Source organism: Pan paniscus, chromosome 1 (assembly GCF_029289425.2).
Source record: "Pan paniscus chromosome 1, NHGRI_mPanPan1-v2.0_pri, whole genome shotgun sequence".
NCBI classification, from domain to species: Eukaryota; Metazoa; Chordata; class Mammalia; order Primates; family Hominidae; genus Pan; species Pan paniscus.
The window spans coordinates 69,847,028-69,866,264 of record NC_073249.2 but is presented as its reverse complement, the minus strand read 5'-3'; the positions used below and the strand labels follow the sequence as shown (position 1 = coordinate 69,866,264).

Genomic DNA, 19,237 nt, shown 5'->3' with positions numbered 1-19,237 from the left:
TTCAAAATAATAAGCATGATAAACAAACAGTAGATCTATATCTGATAACTTAAAAGCCTTCTTTTAATGTTAAATTATTTGCTTGGTTTTTTTAAATTCAGATCTTCTGAGCATTAAAATAGACTATATTAGTATATTGTTTACTTCTCTTTAGGAGAAACTGAAGAAGATGATCAAGACAGCTCTCACAGCAGTGTCACTACTGTTAAGGCCAGATCCAGGGATTCTGATGAATCTGGAGGTAATATTGCTTTATATACATATGACTCTTCTCATAGAACTATCTTTGGTATTCCACAAATTTGCTTTTTAAAAAAAACTTTCAAATTTTTATTAATACTTTATAAAAAGTCATGAATTTTTCTTTAAATATTTATTAAAATTACTGATTTCGTGTGTTCATCCGATTAATACTATGTCATGATATCTAAACAAATCACTTTTAGCTTTTTTTGATATTTGTGGAAAATAAGATATTTTTGTGCTCAAAAGAAGAGTTACTTGTTGTTTTTGAATTTTATAGAGAAACTAATCACATTGCCATTGGGACTGACAACACTATCTGGGGTGTTACTTTTAGGAAGTTTTCATTTAATTAGATAACTAGCTTTATCTCTGGATTTTCAAATTCAAACCAAATTATTAATTAACAAGTTCTGATTGTTTATGTGAATTTAAGTTTATTCAATGAAAGAGTTGACTAAAGAGAGAAAAATACCAGTTTGAGGCTTAAGGTAATGTTGAACAAGACCCTCCCCCCCCAAAAAAAGATAACGCTAAACAAATTTGTAAACTCTGTAAATAATGAGTAATTTTATACTTTAGTCCTGCACTTTCCCTTCACCACCTCCTTAAAATTTCTGTAATTCCAATTCTTTTTTTTTTTTTTTTTTTTTTTTAAGGCAGAGTCTCACTCTGTCACCCATGCTGGAGTGCAGTGGCGCAATGTCGGCTCACTGCAGCCTCTGCCTCCCGGGTTCAAGTGATTCTCCTGCCTCAGCCCCCCAAGCAGGTGGGATTACAGGTGCGCACCACCACATCTGGCTAATTTTTGTATTTTTAGTAGAGATGAGATTTCACCATGTTGGCCAGGCTGGTCTTAAACTCCTGACCTCAGGTGATCCACCTGCCTCTGCCTCCCAAAGTGCTGGGATTACAGGCCTGAGCCACGACGCCTGACCTGTAATTCCTATTCTTTACCTCATCATTTCACTTTAAAAATAAGTACATAAGCTGGTTTGGTTTTTGTTTTTATTTTTTTGAGACAGGATCTCTCTCTGTCACCCAGGTTTGAGTGCAGTGATGCGATCATGGCTCACTGCAGCCTCGACCTCCCAGGCTTAAGCAATTCTCCTGCCTCAGCCTCCCAAAGTGCTGAGATTATAGGTGTGGGCCACCGTGACTGGCATTATACGCTGGTTGTTGGGCATTTGGTATTCTGTGTGTTTCCCACCCTTCCTCATTTTTCCTATGAATTCTTGATACAGAAATGGAGATTTGTAACATGCTGGTAGTGTCTAGCTAGAATTCCTGGGTTCCATTCCTTCACTTTTTAGCTGTTTGCCTTTAGAGAGTTATTTAACTTCTGTGTTCCTCAGTCTTGTCATCTGGATTGTTGTGGGGGTTAAATTAATTCATATATGCAAAGCACTTACCTGGCACATAGTAAACACTAACTAAGTGCTGTTATTAGTGTTCATACATATTACATGAAGCTCTAAAAATTAGAGGTTAATTAAGCCATTTATATAGCCAATAGTTTGCTGCCATTGCTACCAGCATAACTATTTGGAAGTACATAAACCTCAGGTCCTGTGATTGCACGATCGCACTTCAGCCTGGGCAACAGAGCGAGACTCCATCTCAAAAAAAAAAAAATATGGGCACTTCACCTTTTTGTATCAATGTGTCTGTTTCCAAAACAGCAACCTGATCACTTTTAAACTAATTTAGTTATAAATTCTACTTTTATATGGGAAAAAATGTTTTTAAGAAGAGTAGACTGAAAGCAAGGCATGGTGATAGGTACCTATAGTCCCAGATACTGAGGAGGCTGAGGCAGGAGGATCCCTTCAGTTCAAGACCAGCCTGGGCAGTAACGTGAGACTCCATCTCTTAAAAAATAAGAAGAAGAAAGAAAGAAAAAGAGTGTACAAAAATATTGCCCACTTGCAATAAAAATTTAAAGCAAAAATGGATATTAATGACTTCAAGATGATCCACTGTTGTAAACTTTGAAAATTTTCCGCAACTCAAAGGTTTTATTATGTCATTACCTTGGGGCATGTTCTGTATCATAACAATTTTTTAAGTGGCTATTAGCTAATATTTTAGATGTGACATGACTCTTTAGAAACTTTTTTAACCTTTTTTTTTTTTTTTTGAGACAGAGTCTCACTCTCTTGTTCAGGCTGGAGTACAGTGGTGCGATCTCGGCTCGCTGCACCTCTGTCTCCCTGGTTCAAGCAGTTCTCCTGCCCTAAGGCCTCCCGAGTAGCTTGGATTACAGGCACGCGCCACCACGCCCAGATAATTTTTGTATTTTTAGTGGAGACGGGGTTTCACCACGTTGGCCAGGATGGTCTCAAACTCCTGACCTCAGGTGATCCGCTTGCCTCAGCCTCCCAATGTGCTGGGATTATAGGCAAGAGCCACTGCACCCAGCCTAGAAATTTTTTAAATAAATTATGCATCCACGTTTTTAACCACCTGGGAGTTACCCAAATATTTTTGCTCTTTTTATTAATTTCTCACTGTTGTCTTGTAAAATGTGCAGTTTAAAAGTTGGATATTATTTATAGTGTACTGTTTTTTATTTTTTAGATAAAACCACCAGATCATCTAGTCAATATATAGAATCATTTTGGCAGTCATCACAAAGTAAGTAAAGCTGTGTTTACAGTGTCTTCCTGTGAGCTTGGTCAAATGATGTTCCTATTTTTGAAGATCCTCTTTTGAAATTTAATGTAAATATTAAACAAGAGGAATAATGAATGCTAAAAAAAACTTATCCGATATCTCTCTACCACTTGACCTTGCTTATTGAGTTATTATTCTCTATACCCAAACCTGAATTTGAACTTAAAAAACAAACAAAAAACTACTACTTCCTGTGATTTGTTGAATGTCTTTGCTAGCAGTATAAATGGGTTGATTGCTTTTATTTTAACAGACTAATGTAGTAGTTTGAGCCTATTTATATGCACTTATTCTAATAAGGACATAAAATTTTATATTAGTACAATTTCAACTCTGTTGTAAAAGTTTGGAAGGATGAATAAATAAGTGATAAAGCACATGTAATAAAAAGTTAATGGCAAGCTTGGTTATGGGTATATAAATATTCATTTCAGTCTTACAACTGAAAATTTTTGTGATCAAATATTGAGAAAATACAACAAAAAAAATTGGAAAGTCATATACCAAAATGCTAATAATGGTTTGCTTAAGAATCATTGGTGACATTTTTTTAATTTTATTATTTTCTTTTTTCTTTTTTTGAGACAGGTTTTCACTCTGTTACCCAGGCAAGTGTAGTGGTGCGATCATGGTTCACTGTAGCCTCGAACTCCTGGGCTCAAGGGATCCTCCTGCCTCAGTTTCCTGAGTAGCTAAGACTACAGGCACGTGCTACCATGCCCAGCTAATTTTTAAATTTTTTGTAGAGATGGAGTCTCACTATCTTGCTCAGGCTGGTCTCAAACTTTTGGGTGCAAGCATTCCTCCCACATCAGCCTCCCAAAATGCTGGGATTGCAGGTGTGAACCATTGCGCCCAGCCACCTTTATTATTTTGTTACTACTGTTTTTTTCTTTTGACATTTTTAAATCAAGTCTCCCAAAATCTGAGTTAGTTATTAATCAACCAAAAATATCTTTGTATGTAAAAATCTTCAAGAACTTTTTTTTTTCTTCCACATTACTTTCTTTTCTTAAGAAAAAACTTTTGGAAGGCCAGGCGTGGTGGCTCATGCCTGTAATCCCAGCACTTTGGGAGGCCACGGCGGGCGGATCACTAGGTCAAGAGACCGAGACCATCCTGGCCAACATGGTGAAACCCCGTCTCTACTAAAAATATAAAAATTAGCTGGGCGTGGTGGCGCGTGCCTGTAGTCCCAGCTACTCGGGAGGCTGAGGCAGAAGAATGGCGTGAACCTGAGGGGGCAGTGCGGAGCTTGCCGTGAGCCGAGATTGTGTCACTGCACTCCAGCCTGGGCGACAGAGTGAGACCCTGTCTCAAGAAAAAAGAAAAAAAGAAAAAGCCTTTGGAAATCTTTTTTAAAATCATTGTATTTATAGAATTCAATTTTATATTTTTTATTTTAATTTTTAGTAGGTTCTGGGTTTGTGACTATAAAATGAGACATAAAATGAATTAGCTGCTGGGAAAAAATCAGTTGTGGAAAATTACTCTTCGAATTATTTTATGTATTTGCCCTATTTTACTCCAAATCTTTGATCTTTGGAAACTCTTAAATGTATCTACCCGTATAAATGATATTATACCCATGCAGTGAGATATTATTTAGGCCAGGGGCGGTGGCTCACACCTGTAATCCCAGCACTGTGGGAGGCCAAGGCAGGTGGATCACTTGAGGCCAGGAGTTTGAGACCAGCCTGGCCAACATGGTGAAACCCCGTCTCTGCTAAAAATACAAAAATTAACCAGGCATGGTGATAGGTGCCTGTAATCCCAGCTACTTGGGAGGCTGAGGCAGGAGAATCGCTTGAACCCAACAGGCAACGGCGGCAGTGAACTGGGATTGCACCACTGCACTCCAGCCTGGGTGACAGGGCAAGACTCCATCTCAAAAAAAAAGAAATACTATTTAGAAATGAAAAATGAGTTAGTTCATTGTATCCTAATGAAAAGTTGATCAAGATATATTTCATTGACTTTAAGATACTATTGATTTTATGTATCAATGAGAAAGAAGAACCATCCAGTTAAACTATGCCATACCATTAATTAAAAGATATATCTGTAGATCAAAGGGCATTTTTTTAAAAAGTATGTCTTAGAATTTGATGAAAATATTAAAACGTATGTATCCACTTTTTTAAAAGTATATTTTTAGTATAGGCTGAAAACAAAGCTGAGAGAATATCTGTCTTATTTACCATAATATTTCTATGTTCAATGTTGTGCACATAATAGGTACTTAACAGGTAGATATTCATGAATTTTTAAATTAAGCATTTCTAGAATGGCCCCTTTTTTTAAACAGCTAGCACATGTTTGTATTCAGAAAAAGTTGAAAATAAATAAATGTAAATCGATACTTGTATTTATCATCAAAGAGTAACTCATTTTCTCAGGGCAGATTTGAAAATTTACCTTGTTATAATTGTAATGTCATTTTTTAGTCATCCCATTGTGTCATTTTACAGTTATCCTTAAATACCACCTCAAAACCTGAAGTAGCATGTTTTACTTCACAGCTACTTTGCAATGTCCATAAATCTGCATAGATAGTACATACCATTTCTTTATGGTATGGTATGTGGTATATGATATGGACTGCCTGGATTTGTATCTCAGCCCGACTACTTTTAGATATATAATTTTGGAAAAATTACCAATTTTGGTTCCCCCCCCCCACTTTTTTTTTTTTTTTGAGACAGATTCTCGCTCTGTCGCCCAGGCTGGAGTGCAGTGGTGTGATCTCAGCTCACTGCAAGCTCCGCCTCCCAGGTTCACGCCCTTCTTCTGCCTCAGCCTCCTGAGTAGCTGGGACTACAGGCGCCCACCACCACGCCTGGCTGATTTTTTATATGTTTAGTAGAGACGGGGTTTCACCGTGTTAGCCAGGATGGTCTCGATCTCCTGACCTCATGATCCACCTGCCTCGGCCTCCCAAAGTGCTAGGATTACAGGCATGAGCCACCGCATCCAGCCGATTTTCCCTTATTTATAAAATACGAACAGTAATAGCATCTACCACATAAGAATTAAGCAAAATTGGCTGGGCATGGTGGCTCATGCCTGTAATCCCAGCACTTTGGGAGGGCGAGGCAGGCAGAGCATTTGAGGTCAGGAATTTGAGACCAGCCTGGCCAACATGGTGAAACCCTGGTCAGGAGTTTGAGACCAGCCTGGCCAATATGGTGAAACCCTGTCTCTACTAAAAAGACAAAAAATTTGGTCAGGCATGGTGGTGCACACCTGTAATCCCAAGTACTTGGGAAGGTGAGGCAGGAGAATATCTTGAACCTGGGAAGTGGAGGTTGCAGTGAGCTGAGATTGTGCCACTGCATTCCAGCCTGGGTGACAGAGTCAGACCCTGTCTCAAAAAAAAAAAAAAAAGAATTAAACAAAATTATACTTGATATATATGACTATATGTAGTTTTTATTTTGATGGTACTGATCCTAAACTAACTCCTTGTTGTTGCCCAATTCCTAAACATTTTGAAGTTTAGAAATGAGGGGGAAAGAAATACACACACACTTTATATATATATATATATATATATATATATATATATATATTATATGTATGTTTTTTATATATATATACTTTATATATTTATATGCTTGGAATTGATGAGAGAATGTTTTTTGTTTGTTGTTTGTTTTTAGTATCCACAGTAAACAAGCAAAATGTCTGTGCAACATCTTTTTTGTTGTTATTTTCAAGTATTCTATGACCTTATCCCTGTTTTCTGTTTCAGGTCAAAACTTCACAGCTCATGATAAGCAACCTTCAGTGCTGAGTAAGTAGTTGGTTGTCTGCTCTTTTTTCAGCCAATCAATTCTTTTCTCTTTTTTTTTTTTTTTTTTTGAGACGATGTCTTGCTCTGTCGCCCAGGCTGGAGTGCGATCTCGGCTCACTGCAAGCTCCACCTCCTGGGTTCACGCGATTCTCCTGCCTCCGCCTCCCAAGTAGCTGGGACTACAGGCGCCTGCCACCACGCCCGGCTAATTTTTTGTATTTTTGGTAGAGACGGTGTTTCACCGTGTTAGCCAGGATGGTCTTGATCTCCTGACCTCATGATCCACCTGCCTCGGCCTCCCAAAGTGCTGGAATTACAGGTGTGAGCCACTGCGCCCAGCCTCAGTCAATCAATTCTAACCTTGCCTTATTCTCCCAACAAAAGTTGTAATAAGATTTTAAGTCATTTTACCCCTCTTTACCTTTTTAATTCACCACGGATTGGTACTACCTATAATAATTACTCTGTGATATGGAAATGTGTTCAGGGCTATTTTACCACAAGTAATTTGTATTATGTGATAATATATTTATTTGCTACCTGCTTTGCTGTAGGAAGTGGTTCATCCTCACTGATACGATCCTTTGAAATTATCTTTTACTTATAAAACTATTGCTTTTATTGTTTTCTTCCCCTACTTTATTTTGTCTTTCTGATAGATTAATTTTATAACACTGGAATATGGTATAAACTTTCAAAGTATGGGAAATTATCTTTTGATACATGTATTTGCTTCAGGCTCAGGATATCAAAAAACTCCCCAGGAATGGGCCCCACAAACTGCAAGAATAAGGACCAGGATGCAAAGTAAGTAGATAAATCTCTGTTATTGAAATAATCTTGTGTATTTGCTATGTTTTTCTTGACAAAAATATTTAGTTCTTCAGATAAACATTTAGGTTGTTTGTGATTTCACTAATAAAGTACAGCTATGATTACTAGTTTAGTAATTTCTTGGACTGGCAGCACATGGGCTGGGTGTAGAATGTAAATAGTGGCGTGAGAAAACCAGAGATTGGCCAGGTGCGGTGGCTCACGCCTGTAATCCCAGCACTTTGGGAGGCCGAGGCGGGTGGATCACAAGGTCAGGAGATCGAGACCATCCTGGCTAACACGGTGAAACCTCGTCTCTACTAAAAATATTTAAAAAAGAAAAATTAGCTGGGCATGGCGGCGGGAGGCTACTCGGGAGGCTGAAGCAGGAGAATGGTGTGAACCCAGGAGGCGGAGCTTGCAGTGAGCCAAGATTGCACCACTGCACTCCAGCCTGGGCGACAGAGCGAGACTCCATCTGAAAAAAAGAAAAAAAAAGAGAAAACCAGAGATCGATGGATTTTAACAAGCTGTCAGTTCTAGCAGCAATACAGTCTGTATACAATAATGAAATTCTACTCTTTTGACAATACTTATTTTTTGCTTTTAGCAGATTTTGGAACAGCTTTGTATACTCATAATTTTACATAATAAAGGCTGAAATGCACAAGTTATATTTTCATGTTTAGGGTTTTTTTTCTGTTTTTTGTTTTGTTTTGTTTTGTTTTATTTTGTTTTGTTTTGTTTTTGAGATGGAGTCTCGCTGTGTTGCCCAGGCTGGAGTACAGTGGTGCAATCTCGGTTCACTGCAACCTCTGCCTCCCGGGTTCAAGCAATTCTCCTGCCTCAGCCTCCCAAGTAGCTAGGACTACAGGCGCGTACCACCACACCCAGCTAATTTTTGTATTTTTACACGCCCGGCTAATTTTTGTATATTTAGTAGAGACAGGGTTTCACCATATTGGTCAGGCTGGTCTTGAACTCCTGACCTCATGATCTGCCTGCCTTGGCCTCCCTGAATGCTGGGATTACAGGCTTGAGCCACTGCGCCCAGCCTTTCTGGGTTTTTGGGGGTGTTTTGTTTTGTTTTGGGTTTTTTTTGAGATGGAGTCTCCCTCTGTCACCCAGGTTGGAGTGCAGTGGCACAATCTCAGCTCACTGCAGCCTCCGCCTCCCACATTCAGGTCATTCTTGTGCCTTAGCCTCCTAAGTAGCTGGGACTTGCATGCATGCGCCACTGTGCCCAGCTAATATTTGTACTTTTAGTAGAGACGGGGTTTCGCCATGTTGGCCAGGTTGGTCTTGAACTGCTGACCTCAAGTGATCCGCCTGCTTCAGCCTCCCAAAGTGTTGGGATTACAGGCATGAGCTACCACACCCAGCCTCATGTTTAGGTTTTGGATGGATTAAATGTCACAGAATTTAAGGAATACTATAAATTGATGTGATAAAACCATCATACTTTGAACTCACTTTCTATAATTTCTATGGAAATGCGTCCACATTAAATCTCGACCATGTTTTTTTAAAGTCCATGCATATTCTCTGCCTTAAGTGACCTTTAACCTCCCTACTTTACTCATCTAACCACAATAAGTCTTGAGGTCATCAGGTATTCTCTTACTTTTATTTAGGTAATGTAAAAATCCACATCTTATATCTCTTGCTCATGGGATGATTAACTGTAATTGGACCAAATGACATGCGTGGCTCTGCTTTCCCATCAGTAAAGTAGGAGTGGTCATAATTCATTTTTTCTCAGCAGTGACGTTTTTAGCCCACATGTAAGTGAGTTCTTCAGCAGTCTAGAACCGAAATAACTTTTTGCCCTTGTCTTACTGTTGGTTGTCATTTCTTATTGCTGTGATTATGTGCCTGCTATTAGAAAACCATTTCCTCTTATAATTTGCTCTTCCTGACCTATTATAGTTAGGAAACCAAACATTAATTATTCAGCTTATTAAAATTATGTTTATAACCAGAATCAAACATTAAAATTAAATTTGAAGACCCAAGAGATACTCTTGGATGTAAAAATGCATGAGTTTTAGTGTATATAATGTGAAAAGCTCAGAGGCATCTTATGTCATTTCTTAGTTCTTAACTGTACATTCTGAGTAATTAATATCAGATAAATTCCAGATAAGTGAAGTTAGTACATACTTATCAGAAAATCTTTGCATAATTTTTTCCTCTAATAAGACACTGCAATACAGAAGGAAACATAATTATATTGAACATCTAATAGAAATGCAGAAATAGATCTTTTTAGTTGCTAAATTGATAGCTAATTTTTAGTATTTTATCTGTTTGCATTTCTACTTTGTCTTAAGTTACTATGTTTATTATGGCTTACAGAATTATACATTGGTTGCTAACCACCTACCATATATAGATACCACATTGAGCTTTCAGAGTTATGTAACAGTAACATACCAGAAGTGTGCATGTAATAGGATCTTTTAGACTTTCAACCACATGAGGACTTTAAGATAGAACGATGAGCAAGAAGAAAATATTTTCAATGGAAGTGGAAGACTACAGTGATTTTTCAAACACTGTTATATAATAGATTCCTCTTCAAGAATATTAAAAAAATGTTTTCCTAGCATTCCACATTTTATCTCTCATTCTTTAACTATATATTTCTGCCCGCTTTGGTGAGGAAAAAAAAGTCATTTTTAGAGCTGAGTGTTCCAAGAACCTTAGGCTATAGATTCTACCCCATGGAACATTGTCACCCGACGTTAGCAACAGTTTCCTGTAGACAGGTCCCAGTTCAGGCTTCTGCCTGCATCCAAACCTTTTAGGAAAGATGGAACCACTGTCTTTACTTTTTCCTGTTTGCCAGGTGATAAAACAATGATTATAGAGAAGAATATATGTGCATGGAGAGGTCAGAGAACTAATATAAATGTTTTGGAACCTGTCTCAGAAATTTAGATAGAGAAAAGAAGACAATTTGGAGTTAAAGCTCTTGAGCTCCAGTCCTAGCTCTTCCACTTACTAATTGAGTAATCTTGGTAAAATCACTTAACCTTTGTGAACCTCAATTTTCTTGCCTTTAGAGACAGTAGTGCCTATAACTAGATTATTGTAATGAGCTTATATGTGTAAACACAATTTTTTAAAGTCTAAAATCTCATAATTATCAGGGCTTATTTATTGTTAATGTTTTCTGTAGAATCAATAGCAACTATGGAGGATTTGTGCCCTCTACTCTTGATGGTTATAGAGTGATTGATTATTACCATACTCTTTAGACTAGAAAAGCTTGAGTTTTTTATTTTTCTTTTTTTTCTTTTTTTTTTTTCTTTTTTCTCTTTTTTTTTTTTCTTTTTTCTTTTTTTTGAAACGGTCTTGCTCTGTTGCCTAGGCTGGAGTGCAGTGGCGTGATCTCAGCTCACTGCAACCTCTGCCTCCTGGGTTCAAGCGATTCTCATGCCTCAGCTTCCCAAGTAGCTGGTGGCGCACCAATACACCCAGCTAATTTTTGTATTTTAGTAGAGACAGGGTTTCACCATGTTGGCCAGGCTGGTCTCAAACTCCTGACCTCAGGTGATCCACCCACCTCGACCTCCCAAAGTGTTGGAATTACAGGCTTGAGCCACTGCGCCCAGCTGAGTTTTTTCTTTTAAAAAGATGTTTTTTAGAATTGTTGTTAGCATCTCTAGTAATGTTGATAAAAAGGATAGCAGTTATACTTTGGACAATGTCCTGCCTTGGCAGTATATACCCTGCTGTGTATGTGTTTGTGTTATATGAATTATATAAACATTATATTTGGCACATTATTATTTAGCTGTCCTTCATCATTAACATCATAGAATTGCACTTCACAGCATTTTTGTATATATTATCTCATTTGATCTTTGCAACCATGGAGTGAAGTATTCAAAATAAACATTATCTGATGGATTTGGGTTTCATGTGGTTAGGTATTTTTATTGTTATTTTAGTTGTAACTTCGATAACCTAACTTAGAAGCTTCTAAATAATGAAATATCCTAAGCTAAACTAGTAATTGAAAAACAGTATTCCTCTTACAGTTGCTGTCATTTTGTCTTACTACATCATTATGGAGTTTTTTGTCATATGATCAAAAATAAGGCTATTTCTGAATCTTAGCAGGGCTAATATTATTCCTCCAGTTATTCCAGTGTTTCTCAAATGAAAGTTGTTGATATAACGCTAAGAAGATCCACCAGGAAGTTCATTTATATATACAAAAGTTATAAAACTCCAGGCAAGTGATAGACGGCAATACTAGTAATATAGGTCATACAAATGAGATAACTCAGCCTCTCCACCTTCTGAAGCCTGTCCTTCCATTTCCTCTCTTAGATTTTAAAACCTGTTGGTATGCTAAGAAAGATGGAAGGGAAAGGGAAGGGTTAGGATCATTTTTAATTTCTTTTCTTGTTTTTAATTTTTTTTTTTTTTTTAGAGATGGGGTCTCACAGTGTTGCCCAGGCTGGCCTTAAACTCCTGTGCTCAAGCTGTCCTTTCACCTCAGCCTCTTGATTTGTCGGAATTACAGGCATGAACCACTGTGCCCGGCTTAATTTATTTTCTAAATAAATTTAGATGAAAGTAGAAATTTGACAGAGTTGTGAGAAAATTATTTTTGAGCTCTATTGTTTAACCACAAGCCTAACACAGAATTACTTTATTACTTGTCTATTAACAGAAATGATGAGAAGTTTTTAAATGTGATTTTAAAATACTACTAGTATTTGAAATGGTCAGAATCCCCAGAGGAAATATTGAATCAGTTTGAGGTAGAAAATAGTGAGGATTAAGATTTTTATATTAAAACACCTTATCCAGACAGCTCAGTAGTCTGTAATCCACATTTTGTCCTTATTTTCCCCCTCTTTACAGCATCTTCACCAGGCAAGAGTTCAATATATGGCAGTTTTTCAGATGGTATGATATGTTTCATTTTATTGTGGTGTGCTTAGTTTCTTTGTCCTTTTTATCCCGGAAGTTTCACCAATCCCATTAGATACTTATGGGTCAAATACTTCCAAACTTTCTCTCAAAACTAATTATTGTGTGCTTTGTACTAGACCCCACCATATGCTGTGAAAAGCTATGAAAGAAATAGGTCATGTGTTTCAAGGAGCTCTCAGTCTAATCGGCACTCAGATATTCTACTTTTTCTTCTGCTTCTGGCTGATCTCTGTCTTCTTTTTTTCCTGGTGGAATTTGTATCTTCTTTGTCTACTAGAAATAAATACTCAAATTATGAAGCATAAGTTGATAGTCTTATTTTATTACTCTCACCATTAGATGACAGCATTCTGAAATCAGAGCTTGGAAACCAGTCACCATCAACCTCCAGCCGACGTAAGTTTATGTATTCAGTTTTTATTAAATATTTCTGTAAAATTGGTATTCCATAATTGTTTAAAAATGTTTTTTGACAGCAGTATGACTCGATGCTATTTGAAGAATCACATTTTAAGCACTTGAGAGGAAAAAGTATATATTCTACTAGCAGTGAAATTCTTTATAGACAAACTATATGAGACAACATCTGGTATTGCTCTTCACTTAACTGTCTATAAGACCAAAAATAATAGCTAAAATAAGTAAAGCTACTAATACCGTTAACTGAGAAAACCATGCTGAATTGAAAGAAAGATAGCCAGAGCATGACTTTATGGGATTACAATGGCTTTCGGAGTCTGCAAACCTGTATTTGAACTAGATTGGACCACTTACCTCCTTTACAGCCTTGTGGCAAGTTTCTTTAGTTCTCCAAGTCTTATTGTCCTGAAAGAGTACTAAGAAAATAAATTAATGGGCTGAGCGTGGTGGCTCATGCCTGTGATCTCAGCACTTTGGGAGGCCAAGGCAGGCGTATCATGAGATCAAGAGATCGAAACCATCCTTGCCAACATGGTGAAACCCCATCTCTACTAAAAATACAAAAATTAGCTGGGCGTGGTGGCACACGCCTGTTGTCCCACCTACTCCGGAGGCTGAGGCAGGAGAATCACTTGAACCCAGGAAGCGGAGGTTGCAGTGAGCCGAGATCGTGCCACTGCACTCCAGCCTGGCAACAGAGCGAGACTCTGTCTCAAAAAAAAAAAAAAAAAAAAGAAAATAGATTAATGATGATTCTGAAATTTTTTGTTCTTGGTACCGCTTTACACTAGTAAAGTTATTAAGAACCTCAAAGAGCTTTTTGTTGAAAATATGGGTTATGTCTATCCATATGTACCAGGAAATTAAAGTTGAAACATTTTTTAAAATATGTATTAATTTATTTTAAAATAATTTAGCAAGAAGAGTAACAGATCAGATTGCTTTGCATTTTTTCTAATCTCTTTAATGCCTAGCTTTAAAAAATGGATTTGGATTATCATATATGCTTCTGTATGCAGTCTGTTACAATATATTATTTTTGTTAAAGTATCTACAAAAAATCCAGCTTTTATACAGATATGAAAAATTTTAATAGCCTCTTCAGATAATTGTGGCTATTCTTTTTTGAACTCTCCAAAACTCAACAAGTGGTAGTTTCTTAAATGTTACTTGAAATAGGATATCTAAAACCATCTTACTGAGCTTTTAGTACTCTATTACATTAAAAGTCATTGGTCTTTCTTATACTTTGAATGGAGTATCATGCACTGGTCATTTGGAAAACATTGGTTCACTGAGAAATGCAGATTTTCCAAACATTGACACATTAGGAATGTAATAAAAAATATCACATTTGTTAACATCACTGCCAATCTCAAGACTTTAAAAAAGTGTTAAAGGGTGGGGTTCGTGGCCCATGCCTGTAATCCCAACATTTTGGGAGGCCCAGGCGGATGGATCACCTGAGGTCAGGAGTTCAAGACCAGCCTGGCCAACATGGCAAAACCCTGTCTCTACTAGAAATACAAAAACATTAGCTGGGAATGGTGGCACGCACCTGTAATCCCAGCTACTTAGGAGGCTGAGGCAGGAGAATCACTTGAACCTGGGAGGCAGAGGTTGCAGTGAGCCAAGATCGCACCACTTCATGTCATCCTGGGCCACAGAGCGAGACTCCATCTCAGAAAAAAAAAGAAAGTGTTAAAGTACAATATTGGGAGTTGTCAAGCTCATGGTGGCAGATTTAGGATTCTAAAATCCTAATTTTCACTTGAAAGCAAATATCTGCCAAATACACAAGTCTGACTGTAGTTTGTTACTTGTTCTTTCAAGTAAAAAATAGTATTCCATGAAAAATGTGCTAATTCGCCTTGTAATTCATTTGCACAAAATTCTTTTCCTTGAGACAACCATGGTACTTATGATGCAGCAGAAGTGCTTTGTGCATACCTTCCATTTGTTCAGAAAGAATATTGACATATGTACTCAAGGATTCAGATTTAATAAGATAAATAATTAACTGCTTCATAAAGGACATTCTTAAGTAAAAGAATGTCCCTTTGTTAAATCTTGAATGCATGGCAGTGAAAAATAACAATGACTACACTCGTACAGTTTGGTGCCACTGCCCTGTAACTCATGCTAAGGCATCAGAAGTTTTTCCCACCATTGCTTTTGCGTCATCAGTGCAAATGTCAACACAAGGTGAAAATCAAATAACATCTTAGTGTTAGAAGAATAGCTTTAACTTCATGGACCCCCCTCCCCACAAAATAGGGTCTTGAGGTACCCCACAGACCACACCTTGAGAATTGCTTCTCTAAAAGGTCCCTACTAAAATTAATAGCCTGAAACAGTCAATAAGTAAAAGATGTAAAAGTATTATTGTTACTATCAACTGAATAAATGAAGTAGAATATGAGAAAGTACTTTATAAACCGAAAAGCACTAGATAAATATAAATTAATACTATTATTATTGCCAATAGTAACTAGGGATGAGTCACAAACTAAATTTTACCAGTGTTAACTTGCATACCACAAAAGGCATCAGTGAAATTAATCTAAAGGGACAGCTAGCTATTATAACACGTAGAAGATGTTCATTTATATTGCATCCTTTTCTTTTTTTTTTTTTTTTTTTTTTTTTTTTTTTTTTGAGATGGAGTCTCTCTCTGTCACCCAGGCTGGAGTGCAGTGGCGTGATCTCGGCTCACTGCAATCTCCGCCTCCCGTGTTCAAGTGATTCTCCTGCCTCAGCCTCCCAAGTAGCTGGGACTACAGGTGTGTGCCACCACACCCAGCTAGTTTTTTGTATTTTCAGTAGAGACGGGGTTTCACAGTCTCGATCTCCTGACCTCGTGATCCTCCCTCCTCGGCCTCCCAAAGTGCTGGGACTACAGGCATGAGCCACCACTTCCAGCCTGCATCCTTTTCTTTATCCCTTTATGTACTTCAGAAATATTTCACCTTGAATAATTAGCCATGTGAATGCTGAGTTACTAAATTAAAAAAATATTTTATAAATTGTATTTTAATAGTCTATTCTCCCAACTATTAGCAGTGGAAATAATAACTTCGCTTTATAAACTATTATTTTTCTGACTTGTTTATGCCATTTCATATGTTTAAAAACTTTTTTCCTCAAAGACTTATTTTTATATTGAAGAGACATATGCATATTTGTACACATAATTCAAAGCCTATGCATGTAAGATTTTCTTGAGAATGTGATAAATTATTTTATTAAGAAAATTATCAGCTTTCTTCTTTAAAGTCCTTCCTCTTTTACCTAATGTTTATAAAGACTGATATTGATTTTAAAAGTCACTTGCCCCTGAATCTAAGAAAGTGGTATTTATATCTGTCATTTCTTTTTTGTCTGAGTAGAAGTGACTGGACAACCCCAAAATGCATCTTTTGTCAAGAGGAACCGGTGGTGGCTACTTCCTCTGATAGCTGCTCTTGCCTCTGGGAGTTTTTGGTTCTTTAGTACTCCTGAGGTAGAAACCGCTGCTGTTCAAGAGTTCCAGAACCAGATGAATCAACTTAAGAATAAGTACCAAGGTCAAGATGAGAAGCTGTGGAAAAGGAGCCAAACATTCCTGGAAAAACATCTTAATAGCTCCCATCCTCGGTCTCAGCCTGCTATCTTACTGCTCACTGCTGCCCGAGATGCTGAAGAAGCACTTAGGTGTCTGAGTGAACAAATTGCTGATGCCTATTCTTCTTTTCGTAGTGTCCGTGCCATCCGGATTGATGGGACAGATAAAGCTACTCAAGACAGTGATACTGTCAAACTAGAGGTAGACCAAGAACTGAGCAATGGATTTAAGAATGGCCAGAATGCAGCTGTGGTACACCGCTTTGAGTCATTTCCCGCAGGCTCTACTTTGATCTTCTACAAATATTGTGACCATGAAAACGCAGCCTTCAAAGATGTAGCCTTAGTCCTGACTGTCTTATTGGAGGAAGAGACACTTGGAACAAGTCTAGGCCTAAAGGAAGTTGAAGAAAAAGTAAGAGATTTTCTTAAAGTCAAGTTCACCAATTCTAACACACCCAACTCCTACAATCATATGGACCCAGACAAACTGAATGGCCTCTGGAGCCGTATTTCTCACTTAGTTCTGCCTGTGCAACCTGAAAATGCCCTGAAAAGGGGCATCTGCTTATAAGAAGTGAGAGAGAAGAAAAATCATGTCCCAGGTTCTGAGAATTGTTCACACTTTCTAACCAGAGACAGAATTCAGAGCTCTTTTTGAAAGAACTAGTTTCTTTTTAAAGAAGTTAAGTGCTTACATAAACATGGAACATATAAATCATTCATTCAACCTAATTATCTGTGATATGAGAGAATCATTTCAGTTTCCATTGAGAGCTGTGTTAAAGGTATCTTAGGAGTGCAGATTATATGCAGTTCCTTAGAGAATCTGTTTTGATTCTGGGCTGAGTTATTACAGTTATGGTATGACCAGTGAGAGGGATTTGTGTCCTTTCTTATGAACCTTCCTGATTTTTTAACTTAGATTTCTCACTAAGTTTCCTGAGTTATTAGTTAAGATTGCTCCCTAAATGTAACCAGGGATTTTCCCATTATGTTCCCTTTTATACCATTTAGGTGTGAGTTCCTTAGCTTCTGCCTATAGGAACATAAGTAATGAAAGGTCATCTAGGTGTGTGTTTGGAATTTTTTTCTTTTGTTTTTTGGAAAATGGAAAGAACAAGGCAAGGAAGGAAAATTAATGGGGAAGCTGAAGGGAGGAAATGTTACAGTAATCCACTGAGATGTAGTTTAGTCAAACATAGGTATATGAACTGTTAATCTTGGTGGATTCCATTGGGATTTGTTTTTTACATCTCCTTTTTCCTTCCTTGAAGAAAAATTCTTGGCCATCCCAAGGATCTTCATGTATATTGCAAAATTTAATATATTTGTTCACTTGAGTCTTAAGAGTAGGTCAGGCCAAGGCAGGTGGATCACCTGAGGTCAGAAGTTCAAGACCAGCCTGGCCAACATGGTGAAACCCCGTCTCTACTAAAAATACAAAAATTAGCTGGGCGTGGTGGTGCATGCCTGTAATCCCAGCTACTTGGGAGGCTGAGGCAGGAGAATTGCTTGAACCCGGGAGGCGGAGGTTGCAGTAAGCCGAGACCATGCTTATTGCCCTCCAGTCTGGGCAACAAAAATGAAACTCCGTCTCAAAAAAAAAAAAAGGTCAATTCGTAACAGTTTATTTTGGACACACCCTGAAGCTTTTGTTTTGAATTAAGAAATGAGTTTCAGGAATTGACAAACCATTTGTTAACCAGCTGTCCTGGGCTATTGAAGAAGATTTCATTTTCCGCGCATCCACTTGTTGCAGTCCAAGTCCTCTAGTGCAACGCCATAGCAAATATAAAGATTTACTATGCACGTGATACATTTTATGGAGTGCCTCAAGCCAAGATAGTGAACTTATATGAAGGGTGTGAAAAGTATTTCTTTACTACTATAGTAGTTTAGTTATAACTTTGCATCTATAATTGAGCTTTCTCATCTGTCAAATGCTATGGTTTTCTTAAAATGTTACAATTCTAGATCTATCCACCTTGTTTTTTTATTGTCTACAAACCATTAAATGTAAATACTGTTTTTAGAGTCAGTCATTGGCTTTGTCATTTACCCTTTGAGAGTTCCACAAGTGGTAGTAGAGTGGTTTAACGTCTTTCCTCTAGTACTACCAGTATTCATAAATGTATACCCCTTACTGTAATTTGTTCCTCTTAGAAGTCAGATCATCTGATTTATAGAGGATTATGAAAACCAGAGTTTTTGAAAAGGCTTATTTTATACATACGTATTATATAGAGAAACAAATGTTTTTATTAAATGTTTCATTGACCCAAGTAATTTAAAAGTAATATGTTACCTATGTCTTTCAGGAAAAATAATTATAGCAGCTGATCTGTAAATGACTTTAAAAGCTATTTTAGTAATTTAAATAAATTTACTTTCTTGGTTTATACTCTCTATGTGTTATAAACTTAATGATTTATCATCTTTAAAAAAAGAAATCCAAGTATTTTCCTTGAACAATTTTAGCAACTCTGGCTAGGAGAAACAAAAACCAAAGAACTGGAGCCATTTGCAAGTACATTGGTTAGAAGTGGAATAGCCGTAACTTTCCATTTTATCTCGGCAATTAGGGTTTTTAAAAATACAGTTAAGTTAGATATTCCTGACTTGGCAAAAGAATCTCCACAGCAGCTTTTCTTTTTTTTTTTTTTTAAGTAGACATGGGATCTCGCTATATTGCCCAGGCTGTTTTTGAACTCTTGCAGTCCTCAAGCA

At 37.3% G+C, this 19,237-nt stretch overlaps 1 protein-coding gene across 4 annotated transcripts in view; it reads left to right on the top strand.

The window, feature by feature from the left end:
- TOR1AIP1 (torsin 1A interacting protein 1) overlaps nt 1–18,916 on the top strand; it is a 39,088-nt gene extending 20,172 nt beyond the window's left edge. For 2 of the 4 annotated variants that reach the window (XM_008978377.6, XM_008978376.5), the window contains exons 5-11: nt 155–241; nt 2,824–2,880; nt 6,674–6,715; nt 7,454–7,522; nt 12,413–12,457; nt 12,824–12,880; nt 16,294–18,916. In XM_008978377.6, the coding sequence (XP_008976625.1) occupies nt 155–241; nt 2,824–2,880; nt 6,674–6,715; nt 7,454–7,522; nt 12,413–12,457; nt 12,824–12,880; nt 16,294–17,081 (1,145 nt within the window). In that variant the 3' untranslated portion in view covers nt 17,082–18,916. The remainder of the gene's footprint in view (nt 1–154; nt 242–2,823; nt 2,881–6,673; nt 6,716–7,453; nt 7,523–12,412; nt 12,458–12,823; nt 12,881–16,293) is intronic. The other 2 variants (XM_008978378.6, XM_003824716.6) reach the window with 1 other exon arrangement.
- The last annotated feature ends 321 nt before the right edge of the window (nt 18,917–19,237 follow it).